Here is an 18577-nt window from a genome sequence, read left to right as displayed (position 1 = left end):
GCACCCGACCAGAAGAATGGTCTTCGTGGGCTACATTTAAAATTCTGACCCATGGGCAACACTTGCTGGATATATTTATGCAGTTTAATCTGCACCAAAACTTGGCTATCATTGAAGAAAGACCTAAGTTCCCTTGTGACTTCTCAGTAGTGTCCCAAAGCATTGTCTCCAGAATGAAAATTATTTTTAGAATGTAACACTATTTTGTGCAGTACAATATGCATACGAGATTATTGGCATTAGGTTGGCAACTCCTTCACACAAGTAACCCTCCATGCCAAATACACAACAAAATTGGAAATAAAATTTAGCTATCAAATTTCAGTCTTTGTGAATAACTTGAAATTGTTAGACATCCCAGTAAATGTAGTAATGGAATAGATTATCCAAAACACAACGGCAATCAAATAATTCATACAAATCTGCAATTGGTGTTTTTCAAGTGAACTCTGCCTTTTGTTTGTTCCCTGTTATGCAAATGGCTGCAATCAGTAAGAAGTTGCAAGATCGCAACCTGTTTGGAAGCACAAAGACTGACTTAGCCCTTTATGTTCCCAACATAGTCCAAATGTTTTAAGATAATTGGTATTATTGACCTTTTTTAAGCTGAATTTACTCTCCATGATCAAATATTTTAGCCGACTTTGGGAAATAAATATAAGAATGAGGTATTTGCCTAAATTATAGTGGCTATTTTAACACTGAGTCATGGAAATGTACAACAATGTTTACTGAGATCTGTAGAATTAAGTCCTTGAATATTTTAAGTCTTATTTTAAAGCACATAATTCACAATTGTCATCAAGAGGTGACCATCACATACAGCAAGTAAGTGTTTATATGTAATGCAATATAACTTGCTCAAATAGTATAAACAAAATGCTGAAATCATTGTCTAACATTAATACCTCTGTCTCCTCAGATTAAAATTTCAGTAATTGAGACCAGCTCAAGGATGTGTTCAGATCTATACTAATTGTTCTTTGATTTTTTTTTGTTGATCCTTCATGTTTATATTTCTTCTCTCTGTAGCAAGAAAATCCTATTTACAAGAGTCCTATAAACAAATTCAAGAATCCAAATTATGGGCGTAAAGTTGCTTCTCTCTAAATCTGTTTGTATTATCTTATCTTCCTGCATGTTTTTTTTCTCTTCTTTGCTTTTCTGCTTGTGTCATTTTAATATATTATAGTAGCTGAAGACCTCACATTAAATGACTCTAAACCTTTGCAAGGAAAAATATTGCAATTTACTGTACTTAATATTTTGAGTCTGTACTGTGCAATTAGAAGCATTTAACAAAAATTAAATTGTACCCTGCATGCACCCAGAATCAAATACATTAATTTAAGCAAATTTCAGCTGAGTGTTAATCTATATCGGAACAGAAAAACCTGCTTATTGCATTTACATTTTGCTGAGATTTCCTGAGAAGTCCTTCTGTGCCAAAGAGCATGGAGTGTGTCCTTTTACTAACTGTGAACACTTGCATAGCTTTTAAACAAAAATTCCTAGCTTCAGCCATTTTTAAGTGTTAGCCATTCTTTACTTGAAAGATATTTACCAGAAACGAAAATTGTAGGAATGGCCAATCTAATAGGATATCTCCAATAATAAGATTCTCAGCAAATAAACACCTGGAAGACCTGGCTGTGAATCTGGAATAGTCTGGAACATGTAACATCAAAATTAAAATATAATTAATTGAACATTACCCATTTATTGCTGCAGTGAATAGGAACATTTCTTTGAAACTGTACTAAAGAGGTCAGAGTCTAGGTCATTCTGGATGTGTCTCTGTTCAATTCATTTTCTCCCCCCCTCCCCCCCCCCCCCCCAATTAGGTTGTTTTGTTCCAAGTATCAAGCTGAATTCAGTATTGGTGAACATGGGAGCAGGCTCTCACAGATAAAAGGAATTTGGACTGTCCAAAACTGAAAAATGAGTGGGAATTTTAAAGTTAATTCAAAGTGCATCCAAATGTTTTGAATTGCATATGTAGGATGTACATTATAGAACCAGGCCATTCAGCCCTACTAGCACATGGTCCTATTTATGCTTCATTCAGACCTCCTCCATTCCACCACTGTCGAAATCCACCCCCTTAATCCTCTATTTAAAGGGCAGCTTATTCAACAGATTTTAAAATAGTACGGAGCTTGGTATTGACAAACAGCTTGAGAAGCGTTGCAAACTTTCATAAGTGCTCCTAATCTTTAAATATTAATAATTCGGTGGTGCTAGAAAGTCTTCACATATTACTTATACCTAGTTGACTTAAGAAAACCATGGACCTCCTTAGATTGCTGTTATGCCCATAGTGATGGTGCTGACACAATGGTACTGGGGCATTTTGCGATGAAGATGTTAGTTTGTTGGTGCTGGGTCCATTTATTGAAGTCTTCATGTTTCACAACTTGGAGGTGATGATGCTGCCTTCCATTTCAATTATTTTCTTTTTGCTGATGTAGGTCATGGAGGGTGCAAATAACTGCTATTTTCATCTACCTTGCCGATGTAGTCTTCAGAATAGGTTAATTATTTAATCCTCCTCCAATATGTTTCCTCTGTCAAGCTCAGTTGAACTGGTCTCCCATTGCAAAGATTATCGACTTCAACCTTCGACCTTACTCGAGGTTCTCTGAAATCTTCACATATGCTCCGACATTTGACTGTTCCAATGCTCTCCTGAGAAGCCTTACATCATCTCCAACTTCTAATTCATTCAAAACTATTAAAGAATGATTTTTATTCGCTTGGTACCTTTCATGACCTCTGAGCATCACAAAACATCTTGAAGCAATTGAAATATTTATGAAGCCTAGTTACTGATCATCTCCAATCCTGAACAATACCCTCCTTGTCATTACTCCTGTGCTCTCTATGTTGGATTCTAATCTCTAAGGTTCTCCCTTTCGAAATTTCCTTGCTCCTTTCATGGTCCATCGCTTCCCAACCTTGAACACTATTATTCTGACTCTGTGCCTCCATTCTTAGTCCTTCACTTTCAACAACTAGATGTGCATCCACCAACTTGGGCTGAGGCTCTAGCATTCCTTTCATACATTTGCTTATTGTCCCTTTCCCTTTGACTTCTCTTAAAAGCTATTTCTCTACCTGTGCTTTAGGTCATACCTCTCAATATCTCCTCTGCCTTGGCACTCACTCCTTTCCTCATAGCTCTATGAAATAATTCTTTATATTGATAGTGCTTTAACGATGAAAGCTAATTGAAAAAAACTTAATACTGATAGCATATACTAACCATTATACTACTTGATGCTTTGAGACTGGCGTATGGAGATCCTGCTTTTTATTCCTGGCTCAACTGTGCTTTAAAAGTGTAGGAATTTACATAGAAGCTAACTTAATGTTGTGGAGTAAATTGAATTCAGTTGTATGCAATAATCAAAGTGTGCATCTAATTTAGTTTCGGTTGATAGTTCTTGTGTATGTTTGTATATGTGGTTTGAAATGTTACTTAAGAATTGAATTTTTATATTTGTAGAAGTCTATGTGGAATTTAACTTACCTGATGTGAACAATATTCAGTGTTTATGGCTGGGATATAATAGCCAAGTTGCCAAAATTTTATATTTATTAGTCTAGTAAACCTTGCTGCTTGAAGCCACACTATAAAAGCTGCCTTGGTGGGTTCACCAACAAAAGAATTTTATTCTCTGTTGAGTAATTCTGAAACAGAATATTCATTCCAGTTAAATTGGTGCTGCTGCAGGCATCACCTATGTAAGTGGAAATGCTGTCTCTGATGTCCCCAGAGTATCACTATATTCTTATACTATTATTCCAAAAAAAGCAGTCAAAGCTATATCAGTCAATCAGTCTGCTATAAATGAGCATATATGACATTCAAATAATTGAGTGTCTGTTCCCAATTTATATTAATTTGTGATCTTATTTGATTTCTGAGCTGTAAAATGTTTAAAAGACACGGTGGCTCAGTGGTTAGCACTGCTGCCTCTCAGCAGCAGCGACCCGGGTTCAATTCCCACATTGGGTGACTGTTAGAGTTTGAGCATTCTCCCACGTCTGCATGGGTTTCCTCCGGCTTCCTCCCACAATTCAAAGATGTGCAGGCCAGGTGAATTGGCCAAGCTAAATTGCTCAGTGTTAGGTGTGTTTAGTCAGGGGTAAATATACGGTAGGGGATGGGTCTGGGTGGGTTAGTCTTCGGAGGGTCGATGTGGACTTGTTGGGCTGAAGGGCCTGTTTCCATACTGTAGGGAATCTAATCAAAAATGCAGTCATGATTTCTTATCACCAAGCTTTCTTAATTTGCTTCAAAACTAATTGAATTTCAGATTTTAGTGTTTGGGCATCAGTGTAGAAAAGAATAGTTTTCATGGAGAAGACCTAGAAGCAACTTACTACATGATACCGCAAATGAAAACATTGAATTTTAAACCCACCTCCATAGAATCGAATTATAGTTGAGGCAATGTAGAGTCACCTGTTACAGGAGGAAGCCATTCAGCGTATTCTTATTTTCCAAGAGCTGCTCTTTCCCTATAACCTTGCAAGACCACAAGAAATCAAAGTGGGAGTAAACCTTTTGGTTCATTTGAGCCTGTTTTGCCATTCAATACAATCGAGACTGATCTGGGCTTATCTCCACTTTCTGCCTGTTCTCCTGCCTGCTTTCCCCTTTGGCTGATTTTCCACCTCCTTAAAATTCTTTAATGGGATATAGGTGTCACTGGCCAGTCAGAAGTTGTTATCCATCTCCAAATGTCCTTGAACTGAGTGGTTTGCTAAACTGTTTCAAAAGGATGTTAGAGGTTACCAGTGTCATTGTAGGCCTGGTGTCACAGGTAGGCAAGGCAGGTTAAGATGTCAGAATTCCTTCCTGAAAGGACTTTCATTATCAGATGAGTTTTTATGACCATGGGTTACATGGTTACCATTTGATTAACTTGAAATTCCATTTTTTTTTATTCAAATTTCACTATCTGCCATGGTGAGATTCAAACCTATTTCCACAGCAACTCTGATGTCTAGTGACATTACCACTATGCCACTGACCATCCTTATATTTGTACTTGAGCCTTTCTCAATCAAATCTTTTACACATCTGTGGGATAAGCTATTAAAGTACTAATCATAAGTTGATTTTATATTGGCATTCTTTAGATTCTGGGTGTTTCATCTTTCTAAATGGTAAAAATAACTGTGTTCCTTTCACAATGAACCTTAGATATAGTATTAATGCAGAGAGCTAGATGACAGATGAAGGTCTGACCAGAACCCAAATGAAACAAGGGGAGATGTAGAAGGATCTGTCTCCCATCTTAAACTATTTTAGGGATTCAGGATGACTTGCTTCCATTTTGATTTGATGGATTCTGAGATAGCGTACTTAAAGGCTCCAAGACAATATACAGGGAGTTATGAGAAAGGGATAAACATTAGTGCTTGCCTGAACTATTTTCGTTCCATTAACTTAAACTTCCAAGTCTTGGATTTGCAAAATCAGAAAGAATTTAGTGCCAATAAGATAATTGTGTTTGTGTGTAAATTTATGAACCTGCCCCAGTGATTAACTGCAAGATAGTGAAAATATTATGTCATTTAGGGTTCATTTGCAAATTAATAACATAATGTAGCATTTATCAAAGTCTAAGAACTTTAAAGATCACCTTGTAAGTGGAGCACGTTTCATGTTTAAGTTCTGTTCTATTTCAAAATCTAAAATTAATTTCACACTTTTCTTCCTTGCCAGGGTGAAAATCCAATCTACAAGAGTGCTGTGACGACTATTGTCAACCCAAAATATGAGGGAAAATGATGAACTTTGTGCATTTCTTTTTGTGGAAATTCCTTTTTGTTTTATTGAAACTATGGATAATGGGGTATGGAATTTTCTTTTGTAGTCACAAGAATAGCTTTAGATCACATTGCAGTGATTTACTAACCAATGTAAGTTTTTCTATGCAGAGTTTGAAATGTGTACAGTATGTGTAAAGAAAGATTGGTTGCTTTTTGAAAAAGTTTTCATTTGAAGAGGATGGGAAGGCAGGCTTTGGATTGGAATATGTTTGTATCGATACAACACAGCTTTGTTTTAGATTTTAATGTTTTTTCAACCCAGGAATTTGGCTTTCCAAACTTTGTTAATTGTCTCAACAGTATTTGAAATTAGCGAAAACATTTGAAAACCACAAAAGAATCACCCTCCTTTATTGTGCCAAAGGGAATGCTTTGGATTATTTTCTACAGTCATTTACGCTGCCTGTGAGATTTCTGTAGAAGTCCAAAATAGATCCTTTTTTTTGTAATCAATACAGACTGTGCAATTATCTATTGTGACTTAAAACTCACATTCACATTCTCTTCACTGTGTGTTGAGCACCCTTTCGAATAGGGCACTTCAGTAGCAGTCCATGCTGTTTGTTTTTGAAGCATTACGTTATGGTAAACATGTGGTGAAATATTTTTGGCATAATGTATACACTACGCTGCCAAATATGAACATTATTTAAAATTGTAAATGGCTTTGCTGAATCATGACAGATTAAGTTTAGTTTTTTTTTTAAGTTAGATGCAGGCCTTTGTAATTTTGCAGACTTCCTAATGTAAGTACTTAACAACCAATAGTTTCCACTTTTTTTATCAGCATACACAGCCATCTCTTCCATTTTGAAGCAAGTCATCCTTAAGTTTTGCAAAATTTTTGGCTATTAGTACTAATAAGGTGCGAGCAAATAGTAACTTGGATTTATCTAAAGACGGCTGTTTGTATTAATTCTCCCCCATGTCGTGACCGACTTCACTGAGATCACATTCTTGTTTTAAAGTGCCTTTTTATTTTAACAATGTTTTCACTATTTCCATACACTTTACTTGAGTTATTTATTAAATAAATGACTTTATAAAAATATCGATACTAGTCTTTTAATCTAATTTTACTGAATTATTTATTTATTAGTTTAATTTGGAGCAAATCTATGTATCCTCACACCCTGCTTCCTGTAAAGACTCTATTCTCTCAATTACTCCGTCTGTCTCATCTGTTCCATTGATGCCAACTTTGACGAGGGAGCCTCTGAAATGTCCATTTTCTTCCTCAACCAAGGATTCCCTGGCACCATTGTTGACCAAACCCTCAGCTGAGTCTGACCCATCTCCCACACCTCAGCCTCAACCCCCTCTCTTTCCTCCCACAACAGCGATACAGTCTCCCCTTGTACTCACCTACGATCAACCAGCATCCACATCCAGAGGATCATTAGCCATCATTTCTGCCACCTCCAGCAGGATGCCACCACCAGACACACATTCCCTTCCCCTCTCTTGTCAGCCTTCCGTAGGAATTGTTCCCTCCAGGACACCCTGGTCCACTCTTCCGTCACTCCCCACACCGCACCCCACAGCCTCACTGTACCTTTCCCTGCAACTGCAGAAGATGTAACACATGTCCGTTTACTTCCATTCTCCTCACTAGCTAAGGGCCCAAACACACCTTCCGAGTGAAGCAGTGCTTTATCTGCACTTCATGCAATCTAGTCTGCTGCATTTGTTGTTCACAATGTGTTCTCCTTAGCATTGGAGAAACAAAGTGTAGACTGGATGACCACTTCGCAGAACAGCTACCTTCTACCCGCAAAAAAGACCCTGAGCTTCCAGTTGCCTGCCACTTCAACATACTACCCTGTTCCCTGGCCAACATGTCTGTTTCAGGCTAGCTGCAGTGCTCCAGCGAAGCTCAGTACAAGCTGGAGGGACAACACCTCATTTTCCACTTGGGAACCCTGGAGCTATTTGGACTCAATATCAAGTTCAACAACATTAGGACTTGAACTCTCCCATGTCTTTACCACAACCCCCTCACACCAGAATAGGATATCCTTTTAGAATATTCTTTTATTGTCACGTGTACGCCATCGTAGAAGTACAGTGAAAAGCTTTTACGATGTCTGCCTTTTATAGCGCCATTTTAAGTACAAGTAACGAGGTACAAAAAAAGGAGTAAAAAGTACTTATATTACTTCAGAGTTTAAAAAAATAAGTTAGAAATAAGACATTGAATGATTGACATTACTTTCAGGTACAAAAAAAATTCAAATAGACATTACAGTGTAGCAGCTCAGCGCAGGGCCCCTGCATGTGGTCTGACCGTCAGCCCCAGACCCCAATCCAGCAGCCGTCCCCACTGAGCTCCAAGCCTACAGTCTGCACTGTACCGGCGTGTAGCTGCTCCAAAGGAAGTGCCAGGACTGCCTGCCCCATACCAGTCTTAGCCCGAGGCTCGCTGCCTATGCCTGCTGCTGCTTCAGGATTTGCCTCCAGTCTTTGTGGTGGCGGGGGCGGAGAAAAAAAGAAAATGGACACGCAGGGCTCCAGCAGGAGAGTCTTCCTGTGCCGCCATCTTACCAGAAGGATCGCTGAGGCCTTATGCAGATTAACCATGATCTTGTTGGATAGTGGGGCAGATTTGAGCTACTGAATGTCGTCCTCCTATTTCTGATGTGTTGATGGCTCTTACAGGACAACAGGGCTTGTTATCACAGGGTCCTATCCTACCCTCTACCTACTTTCTGCATGTAAGCTGCCATTTTCCCGGCTACCATCAGTTGTGAGGAAGGGTCAATTGACCCGAAACATTAACTCTGATTTCTGTCCACAGATTCCAGACCTGCTGAGCTTTTTCAGCAACTTCTGTTTTCCTTGTTATACACTTAAACGTTAAATTTCATCATTTTTCTGCATTATCGCAGTTAACTAAATTTGTTCCTGTCTTGTGGTAATCAAGCTGAAGCTGCAGAGAATGGTTTTTGTCTTTGGATTTGGGCCCAGGTCCAGTGCATGCACATACCTGACAGTCATCACCATTTTGGTTTGAAAAGTAAGTTAGTTCATTCAGTCATCGTCATGTTACATTCATGTAAGTTTTTCACAAAATGTAAAAGCATGGTATCATGGTTCATGTGACATTTCTGAAAACCAACTTGGATAACTTTGTAATATTATGAATGAGTCATGTAACCATGTAAAAATGATAAATATCTAGGGGTACCCAAAATTTAAAGCTGTTTTTCTAAGTTTTGTTGAAGGCACTGTCTTGGTTTTTCCTAAAACATACAGTGGCAACACTGCTTGGGGTATGGTCACTGCGGAATGCAGGCAAGGGAAGGGAGGGCAGGGGAATGTGTGTCTAGTCATGGCATCCCATTAGAGGTGATAGAAATGGTAACTTACAATTCTTCGGATATGGATGCTGGTGCAGTGGTAATTGAGGACCAAGCAGACCCTATCACTGTTGTAGGAGGGAAGGAGTGAGAGCTGCACTGCAGGAAATGGGCCAGACACTCCTTGAGGGATCTGTTGGCCATCATTAGTTGAGGAAAAAGACAGCCTGCCAAAGGTGGAATTACCAGAGCAAATGCAATGACGACAGAGAAATTGGGAGAATGGGGTGGAATCCTTACAGGAAGCACAGTGTAAGGATGTATAGTTAAGGTAATTGGCGGAGTCAATGGGTTTGTAGTCTATGTTGGTGGGCAGCCCATCTCCAGAAATGGAAATAGCTGTCAAGGAAAGGATGGGAGAAGTCAGAGATGGACCAGGTAAATATGACAGCAAGGTGGAAATTGAAAGCAAATTAGATAAATGTGATAAAATTCCTGTCTATCTTTCCTTAGTTCAGGGGACCAAAATTTCATATTATTCTAGCTGTAGTCTGATTACCACCTTTGTAAACTTTTAGTTCCCTTTGAAATAAAGGCCTTCCTAAGAATGATCCATTTGTTCCTTCTGTCTGTTAACGAATTTTCAATCCACACTAATATTATCCCCAATCTCTCATGCTCCAATTTGTTTCTTAAGCTGCTACATGGGACCTTGTCAAAAGCTTTCTGAAAATCCAAATACACTACATTCACTAAAAAACTTTAATAAAGCAACTGCAGTCTTGACCAACATAATTTCTTTTCCATAAATCCTATTTTATTATTTTTTTCTATGTACACAATTATCACATTTTTATTACAGATTCTAGTATTTTCACTGCTTCAGTATCAAGTTAACAGGTCTATAATCTGTTTTCCCTCTCCCTTCCTCCGTTAAATAGTAGAGTTATGGATGTAGGTTTGCTCACTGACCTGGAAGGTTCATTTCCAGGCGTTTTGTCACCCTAATAGGTAACATCTTCAGTGGGCCACTGGGAGAAGCACTTGATTAATTCCTGCTTTCTAATATATCTGGGTTTCTTTGGGTCGATGTCACTTCCTGTGGTGACATCATTTCCTGTTATTTTTCTCAGGCGGTGGTAGATGGGGTCCAACTCAATGTGTTTGTTGATAGAGTTCTGGTTGGAATGCCATGCTTTCCATTGTTCAACTTTAATATCACCATTTCAGAGTGAACTATCACAGTCAAACTTAATGAAGGTCTATTGTATTGTGGTAACTATTTCCCAACAGCTCCGCCAGCTGTTAATTAACCCTTCCTCATTACATTGTACTACTTTGGATTTAACATTGTCAATCATTGATTCTTCAAAGTACTACTCCAGAAATTTCATACACCCTCAAGTAATTCATTCTGCACAGCATTAGTGTACAGATAAGGTGTATAAATTAAAGTGATTCATTATTACTGTGTATTGCTGAAAGAGCCTTTTATCTGCATATAACAAATATTGTCCGATCATAGAATCAGCTCTACTGTACCTTATTGTTGAGTCTTGTAAGCACAGGCTGGTTGGATACAGTCAGTACCTTGCTTGATGTGAACATCTGAGGAGTTGTGCTCCGCAACGTTTGGGATGTAGGACCTACTTGCTGAGCACCAAACTGACACTGAAATTCGCATACAACATTGTTCATTTGTGTGACGGGCAAAATGGTGTTTTGGCTTGACTACAGCAGCCCACTAGTACACTAGAACATGTGTTACTACTGCAGCAGTGTGAAACAGCTCCACTTGTCACTCAATCAAGACACTCAACATAAATACTGCTGTCTTTTACTTAGGTGCCGTGTGTAAAAACGAAGAGCTTTCTTTAACAAACTATCTTCTTTCAGCAATACTTAAGTTTTGGACTACTGAATGATCATTAATGCTATAATGTATAAGTTGCAAGCAACTGTAATCGCTAGTATTGCTGTGTAGTCAGTTTTATTATTCATTGAATTAAATGTGCACTCGTTTTAAATGTAGGTCTGAAATGTTGGCAAATGCTTAGTGAAATCATAGTATGATTTAATTTGGAGAATTCACACTTGCTTTGTGTTCAGGCAGTCCTATCCATTTAAATATGGGGATATTTTGAGTGATTCATTCTATTGGAGATAAAAAAAATGTTTTTAAAAGCCCTAGTTATTGTTTTTTTTCTCTCCGTACTGTGTCAAAACATAACAGATTAGAAAAGAAGCGCACACAAATTCCTGCAGATATTTAGTTTGTAAGGATTTGTGGTACTGAACTTCCTGTCAAGTTGTCCAATTTATGCATCGGAGACCAGAGATTAGATTGATTCTGTGATTTGACAACATTGGCTATATATTGCTGAGACGGGCAGCAATAAATGCTGACCCAGCCAGCAACTCTCACTTCTCACAAGTGAACATAAAAAGGAAGTTGTCTTTCAGAAATACTCGGTAATAATGGGTCACTCAATTTACACGTGGACTGGGTAAATGTAATCTTTACTAATGTTGTGGAGAATGAATGCCACGAATGTGAACAGGATATATATCTGGAACAATACACTAAGGAGTTAAGTGGCATTTGCACTGTTAGATTTGGTATTATGGAATGGGAAAGGGTTAATTAACAGGATTGCTGAAAAGGAGCTTTTTGGGGAAAATTGACCAGAATATGATAAAAATACACAATTAAATTTGGATATTTCCAGGCTTATATTTTGCAATCAAAACTGAAGTTGCTGGAGAAACTCTCAGGTCTGGCAGCATCTGTGAAGAGAAAACAGAGTCAATGTTTTGAGTCCAGTGACCCTCCTTCACAATCATCTTTAGCATCAGCAGTTCTTTGGTTTACACTTTGTAATTGCACTTCCTTGCCATGTACTGAGACTCCAGTTGCTTTCGAATTTATCCTGATGTTGCATTGCTTGCAATATAATTTTCCAGTTCTCATCTGGACAACTTGAGGTAAGAAAGCTGTAACATACATGACGAATCGACCTCTCAGCATCCCATCAACCCCCCCTTAAAAGCCAGTGTACTTCAATGAGGTCGCCTCCCATTCTTCTAAATTCTAGAGATCATGGGCCCAATGTACAAAACCCCTCACCATAAGACAGAACCCTCATCTCAGGGACCAATTCAGTGAACTTTCCCTGTACCATCTCCAGTGCACGTGCATCTTAAATATAGAGGTAAAAGCCACACATGGTGAGCCCTTACAAAGCACAAAAACCCTGTACAATTTTAATAAGATTATTCCAATCTCCTTGTAGTAAAGTGGGGGAGGCAGTGGATAGTTGTAATGTTGCAAGATTAATAATCCAGAAACCCTGACTAAGGCCCTGACCACCAAAGCAGCTAGTGGCATTTTAATATAATAAATCTGAAGTATAAAACTAGTCTTAGTAATCGTGGCCATGAAACGGTCATTGGTTACAGTGAAGAAAACACTTTGTTCAATAATGCCATTTAGGGAGCCTTATCTGAATTGGCTATATGTAACTCCAGACAACAATGTTGTTCACTCTCAATGTGGCCAAGTAAACCATTTATTACAAGAGCATTTGGGGATGAAGAAAAATGTTGCCTTTGCCAGTGGTGCCCTCACCACGTCAATAAATAAGGAAAGTAAGCTGATATGCTATTTGCTTCCTGCAGTTGCTGGTTTTCTGCAATCGTTTTGTCACCACACCCAATTATCTTGGCTGCCAGCCTTTACAAGTTTCACAGCTTTTTTAAAAAAAACAATTCTGCTCTCCTTTCTTTCTTAGAAACTGTTTGCTTTAGAGCCATTTTAATCTGTTAAATTTTGTTCGTGACTATCTTACCTGCTATTTTGATTTAGCCAAGTCAGTGTAAAAGGTACACCCAGCTTTCAAAGGTGTGAACCCTAAACTTGTACTTTGCACATAACCACTCTCTATGTTTTGGGTTGTAAATTGAGTTAAGGAAGTCACAGTTCCACCCAATCCAACAGAAGGCTGGCTAGTCGCAGTAAACAATGTGTATAATGAGAATTGCTTAAACCACATAAGATCTTCATGTTTTATCATTTGTGAGATTACTCAATAAGACTGCAGGAGTTGCCACAGACACTATCAAATTTTAAAATTTGGAAATTTCATAATTCAGTGCGAATCTAACCTATGTTTCTCTCACTGCAATGCAGTGATCATGCTTGTTTAGTTCAACTGACTGCTGTCTCCAGTTAATAATTTATTAAAAGTAAATGCGGAAAAAAATCATGTAAATTGTGGTATGAATTGCAAATCACCAACTCAAAGCCAACCTATCAATTCACTTAAGATAAGATAAGAAAGAGGAGTAGATGTCGGCCATTTGGGCCATCAAGCCTATTATAGGATGATGGCTGATCCTCCTCCACGATTCCAGTTTCCCAACCCATCCTCCTATCCTTTAACTCCTTTGAAAGTCCAAAATATTAAATTCCGCTTGAACATAATCCACAGTTATCTGGGCCAGACCTCCAATCAAAATGTTGAGATTAATAACAGGAATTCTAATCCCATTCAACACCCAGACCAAAGCATCTGGTTAGAAACTAGAGTCCCCTTAATAACTCTGCACTTTTGGTATTCTATATTTAGAATTTCTAACATAACATAAAACCTCATTTAACTTCTACCATTGGAAACAAAAGATTTATTAGACTACATCTTACTTAACTGTGAGTGTATTGTTTTCCAAAATAAGGTTTCGTTCTTAGAAGAAATGAAAACTAAATTTCTATTGGAGGTGGGCAAGGGGACAACAGTCACTGTGGAACATGAGTAAAGGCCTATGGTCATTGGCTGAGAGCAGTTGAACAGCATAGGTGGCCAGCTCTGAAAGTTAGGGATATGAACAGGGATAGGTGGGAAGAGATGGGAACTAGTGGACCCAGGAGCATGAACTGCTATCTTCTTGGGGAAGGCCAGGAGTTTCCCTACATTGGTCCGAGGGAAGAACAAAGACCATACAACATGGCAGTGTGCTGCCTGTACTCTCCATGTAACAGCGTGCCATTAGAGCCACTCTTAGCTGTTACAGATTGTATTTTCTTTCTTTATATCCAGAAGCGCTCTGACACACAACTGAGCGCTTTTTTTTGTTAAAACCAAATTGGGTCATTAGAGATATACAGCACGGAAACGGACCCTTCAGCCCAACTTGTCCACGCCAACCAGATATCCCAACCTAATCTAGTCCCATTTGCCATCACTTGGCCCATATCCCTCTAAACCCTTCTTATTCATATACCCATCCAATTGCCTTTTTAAATGTTGCAATTGTCCCAGCCTCCTCCACTTCCCTCTGGCACTCACTCCATACACGTACCACTCTCTATGAAAAAGTTGCCCCTTCGGTCTCATTTATATCTTTCCTCTCTCAGCCTAAACCTATGTCCTCCAGTTCTGGACTCCCCTATCCCAGAGAAAATACTTTGCCTATTTATCCTCTCCATGTCCCTTCATGATTTTATAAACCTGAGATCAGCCCTCAGTCTCTGACGCTCCAGGGAAAACACCCCCAGCCTATTCAGCGCCTCCCTGTAGCTCCAACCCTGGCAACATCCTTGTAAATCTTTTCTGGGCCCTTTCAAGTTTCGAAACAGAATTCCAAAAGTGGCCTAACCAATGTCCTGTACAGTGCAACATGACCTCCCAACTTCTGTACTCAATGCTCTGACCAATAAAGGAAAGCATACCAAACACCTTCTTCACTATCCTATCTACCTGCGATTCCACTTTCAAGGAGCTATGAACCTGCACTCCAAGGTCTCTTTGTTCACAACACTTCCCAGGACCTTACCATTAAGTGTATAAGTCCTGCTAAGATTTGCTTTCCCAAAATGCAGCACCTCCCATTTATCTAAATTAAACTTCATCTGCCACTCCTCAGCCCATTACAAGATCCTGTTGTAATCTGAGATGACCTTAACTATTTCCTGAACGATACGGCTGCGGATTCTTTTCCAAAGCAACCTGTTCGGAGATGCTATGACACACATCTGGAGCAGGTGGGATTTGAACCCAGGCCTCCTGTTCCAGAGGTGTGGGCATTACCACCATGCCACAAGAGCCCCTAGGGTTGTATTTTTCCTCTGCCTAATTAACCAATGGACCACTGAACGGCTACTTCTCAATAAGCTGTTGGAAAATTGCTACTCATTGTTGACTGCCAATATGGTGATAGTAATCACCCTTAATCAACAATTTGGTTCATGTAAATTATGAGCTTTGTGCTCTGAAAATATGGATGTCCAAGAAGTAGTTTGGGGAGGGTGCCCTTGCAGTCAGCCTCATCATGAAGGAGTCTGCGAAGAGTTCTGTCCTCGCAGTAGATGAAATATGAGAGTAAGCTAGCTGATAATATCAAAGACTGAGTTTGTTTAAAAAAAAATGTATGAGGTAAGAGCAAAGCAAGAGCGGACTTTGGGCCACTGGAAAATGCAGTTCGTGAAGTAGTAATGGGGAACAAGGAAACAGCAAAGGATTTAAATAAATCCTTTGCATTAGTCTTCACGGTGGTAGGCACCAATAGCATATTAGAACTTCAAGAGAGTCAAGGGGGCCAAGGTGAGTGTAGTGGCCATCACTAAGGAGAAGGTGCTGGGAAGCTGAAAGGTCTGAAGGGGGAATAAATTACCTGCACCAGATAGACTGCACCGCAGGGTTCTAAAAGGAGCTTGGGAGATTATGGCGGCACTAGTTGTCTTTCAGGAATCGCTTGTGAGGGAGTGGATTGGAAAATGGCTAATATACCACTCCTATTTATGATGGGAGGGATGCAGAAGACAGGAAATTTATAGGCTGGTTAGCCTGTCCTCGGTCACTGGTGAGATTTTAGAGTCCATTATTAAGAACCTACGACTGATATGGTATGATGGCAGTTCTCTTGAGAGGGAGATCTGAAATAGATATCTTCAAAATCCAGACCAATATCACGCAAGGCTTTATGATAGTCCCATGTTTTACAGAGGCCTTTCACTTCATCAATGATTAACTGCCCCCTGGTGTGAGTATCAACCCATAGTGTACCAAAAAACTCTGCTTACAGGAAATTTGACTAGTCTTCAAGTGTTGGGAGAAAGTGAGGACTGCAGCTGCTGGAGATCAGAGCTGAACAATGTGTTGCTGGAAAAGCGCAGCAGGTCAGGCAGCATCCAAGGAGCAGGAGAATCGACGTTTCAGGCATAAGCCCTTCTTCAGGAATGAGGAAGGTGTGCCAAGCAGGCTAAGATAAAAGGTAGGGCGGAGGGACTTGGGGGAAGGGCGTTGGGAATGCGATAGGTGGAAGGAGGTTAAGATGAGGGTGATGGGCCGGAGAGGGCGTGGGGGCGGAGAGGTCGGGAAGAAGATTGCAGGTCCAGAAGGCGGTGATGAGTCCAAGGGTTGGGACTGAGATAAGGTGGGGGGAGGGGAAATGAAGCTGGAGAAATCTGCATTCATCCCTTGTGGTTGGAGGGTTCCTAGGTGGAAGATGAGGCGCTTTTCCTCCAGGCTTCGTGTTGCTATGGTCTGGCGATGGAGGAGGCCAAGGACCTGCATGTCCTTGACAGAGTGGGAGGGGGAGTTAAAAGTGCTCAGCCACGGGGTGGTTGGGTTGGTCTTCGTGTGTTACCAAAACAAAACCAGCATCCAACCCACACCTGCTTAGTCAAGTATTCCACCTCTGATATAAAACAGAGAAACAGGAGTTGGGAGGTCATGTTGCAGCTGTACAGGACATTGGTTAGGCCACTGTTGGAATATTGCATGCAATTCTGGTCTCCTTCCTTTTGGAAAAGTGTTGTGAAACTTGAAAGGGTTCAGAAAAGATTTACAAGGATGTTGCCAGAGTTGGAGGATTTGAGCAAAAGGGAGAGGCTGACCAGGCTGGGGCTCTTTTCCCTGGAGCATCAGAGGCTGAGGGGTGACCTTATAGAGGTTTACAAAATTATGAGGGGCATGGATAGGGTAAATAGACAAAGTCTTTTCCCTGGGGTCAGGGAGTCCCGAACTAGAGGGCATTGGTTTAGGGTGAAAGGGAAAGATGTAAAAGAGACCTAAGGGGCAACATTTTCACGCAGAGGGGGTGCGTGTACGGAATGAGCTGCCAGAGGAAGTGGTGGAGGCTGGTACAATTGCAACATTTAAAAGGCATTTAGATATAGACTCTCCAGCCAGTGAGATCTGCTTATCATTCTCCTCATCACACCCTCAGAATCCTTCGTCTTTCAATATCACCACTCATTCCTTGAAATTCCAGAAAGTGTGCCGATGTTGCTTGATCTCTCCTCGTCGGACAACCCTCTGATCTCAGGGATCAATCTACAGAAGCTTTATTACATCTTTTCAAAGGCAGGTACACTGTGCAAAACTCCGCAAGGTGTGGTGTAACCAAAGCACTGTACAAAGCAAGACATTACTCTTTGTACTCTGACCTTCTGCTAACCTGATGTCCCATTACCCTTACTAATTGCTTCCTGTGCCTAGATGTTTCTTTTGTGGTTCTATACAATGATACCAAAATTTTCCTGAATGTGAAATAATTTTGTTCAAAGTCTCAAAAGCTTAGGTAGTTTTTTTTATTTCTACCACGATGAATAACCTCATATGTACCCACATCATTCTCTAACTGCCCTCTTGCCCATTCATGTCGCCTATGTTTATTCCTTTGCAGCCACTTTGAGTCTTTCTCACAGCTGACTTTATCAGTGAGCTTTGCTGAGGCCCCAGGATTGATAATGACCTACCTATCTTCATCAATGACCTCTCCATATAAGGTCAGAAGTGTTAATTCACCAAGTATTCAGCACCATTCGCGACTCCTCAGATACTGAAGCAGTCCATGTTCAAATGCAAGCAGATCTGGGCATATCTAGGCATGGGCTGACAAGTAGCAAGTAACATTCATGCTACCCAAATGTCACGCAATGACAATCAACAATCGGGGACAATCTAACTACTGCCCCTTGACATTCAATGGGAACTCAATGACTAACCACCACTTACAAGGCACAAGTCAGGAGTGTGGTGGATATCCACACCATATCCACAAGCAACCACTTCCTCCACCACCTCAATAGCAGCAGTGTGTACTATCTGCTAGATGCACTGCAGAAATTCACTAAAGATTCTTAGACGGATCTTCTAGATCTTTCTGTCCTTCAAGATGGAAGTTGGCCTGAGTTTGGAAAGTGCTGTCTAAAAGGGGGCATGGGAGGTGGAGGATGTGCATTGTTATTATTAGCTCACACTTATAAAATCAAGTGTCAGCAATCCAAATTGCACGGACACTGATGGGCTTTCTGGATTACCTTTGCCAAATGAGTTGATTACAAACAGTCGGAATGTCAACACATTTTACTTGGAAGAAGTGGAGAACACTGCGGTAATGGCTGGACAAGTTCAGAAGTACATTAGAAA

The 18577-nt window shown here is 40.1% G+C and overlaps 1 protein-coding gene across 3 annotated transcripts in view; it reads left to right on the top strand.

Moving 5' to 3' along the window:
* LOC122550082 (integrin beta-1-like) overlaps positions 1-6898 on the top strand; it is an 82239-nt gene extending 75341 nt beyond the window's left edge. For 2 of the 3 annotated variants that reach the window (XM_043690610.2, XM_043690609.2), the window contains exons 16-17: positions 1033-1114; positions 5741-6898. In XM_043690610.2, coding sequence (XP_043546545.1) covers positions 1033-1110 — 78 coding nt within the window. In that variant the 3' untranslated portion in view covers positions 1111-1114; positions 5741-6898. The remainder of the gene's footprint in view (positions 1-1032; positions 1115-5740) is intronic. The other variant, XM_087987522.1, reaches the window with a different exon arrangement.
* Positions 6899-18577: the final 11679 nt, after the last annotated feature.

The sequence above is a fragment of the Chiloscyllium plagiosum genome, unplaced genomic scaffold (assembly GCF_037043375.1).
Source record: "Chiloscyllium plagiosum isolate Xiang-an unplaced genomic scaffold, Cpla_swu_hap1 HiC_scaffold_5, whole genome shotgun sequence".
Taxonomy (NCBI): domain Eukaryota; kingdom Metazoa; phylum Chordata; class Chondrichthyes; order Orectolobiformes; family Hemiscylliidae; genus Chiloscyllium; species Chiloscyllium plagiosum.
Note: the sequence above shows the minus strand (reverse complement) of the source record. Positions and strands in the feature narration are given on the sequence as shown.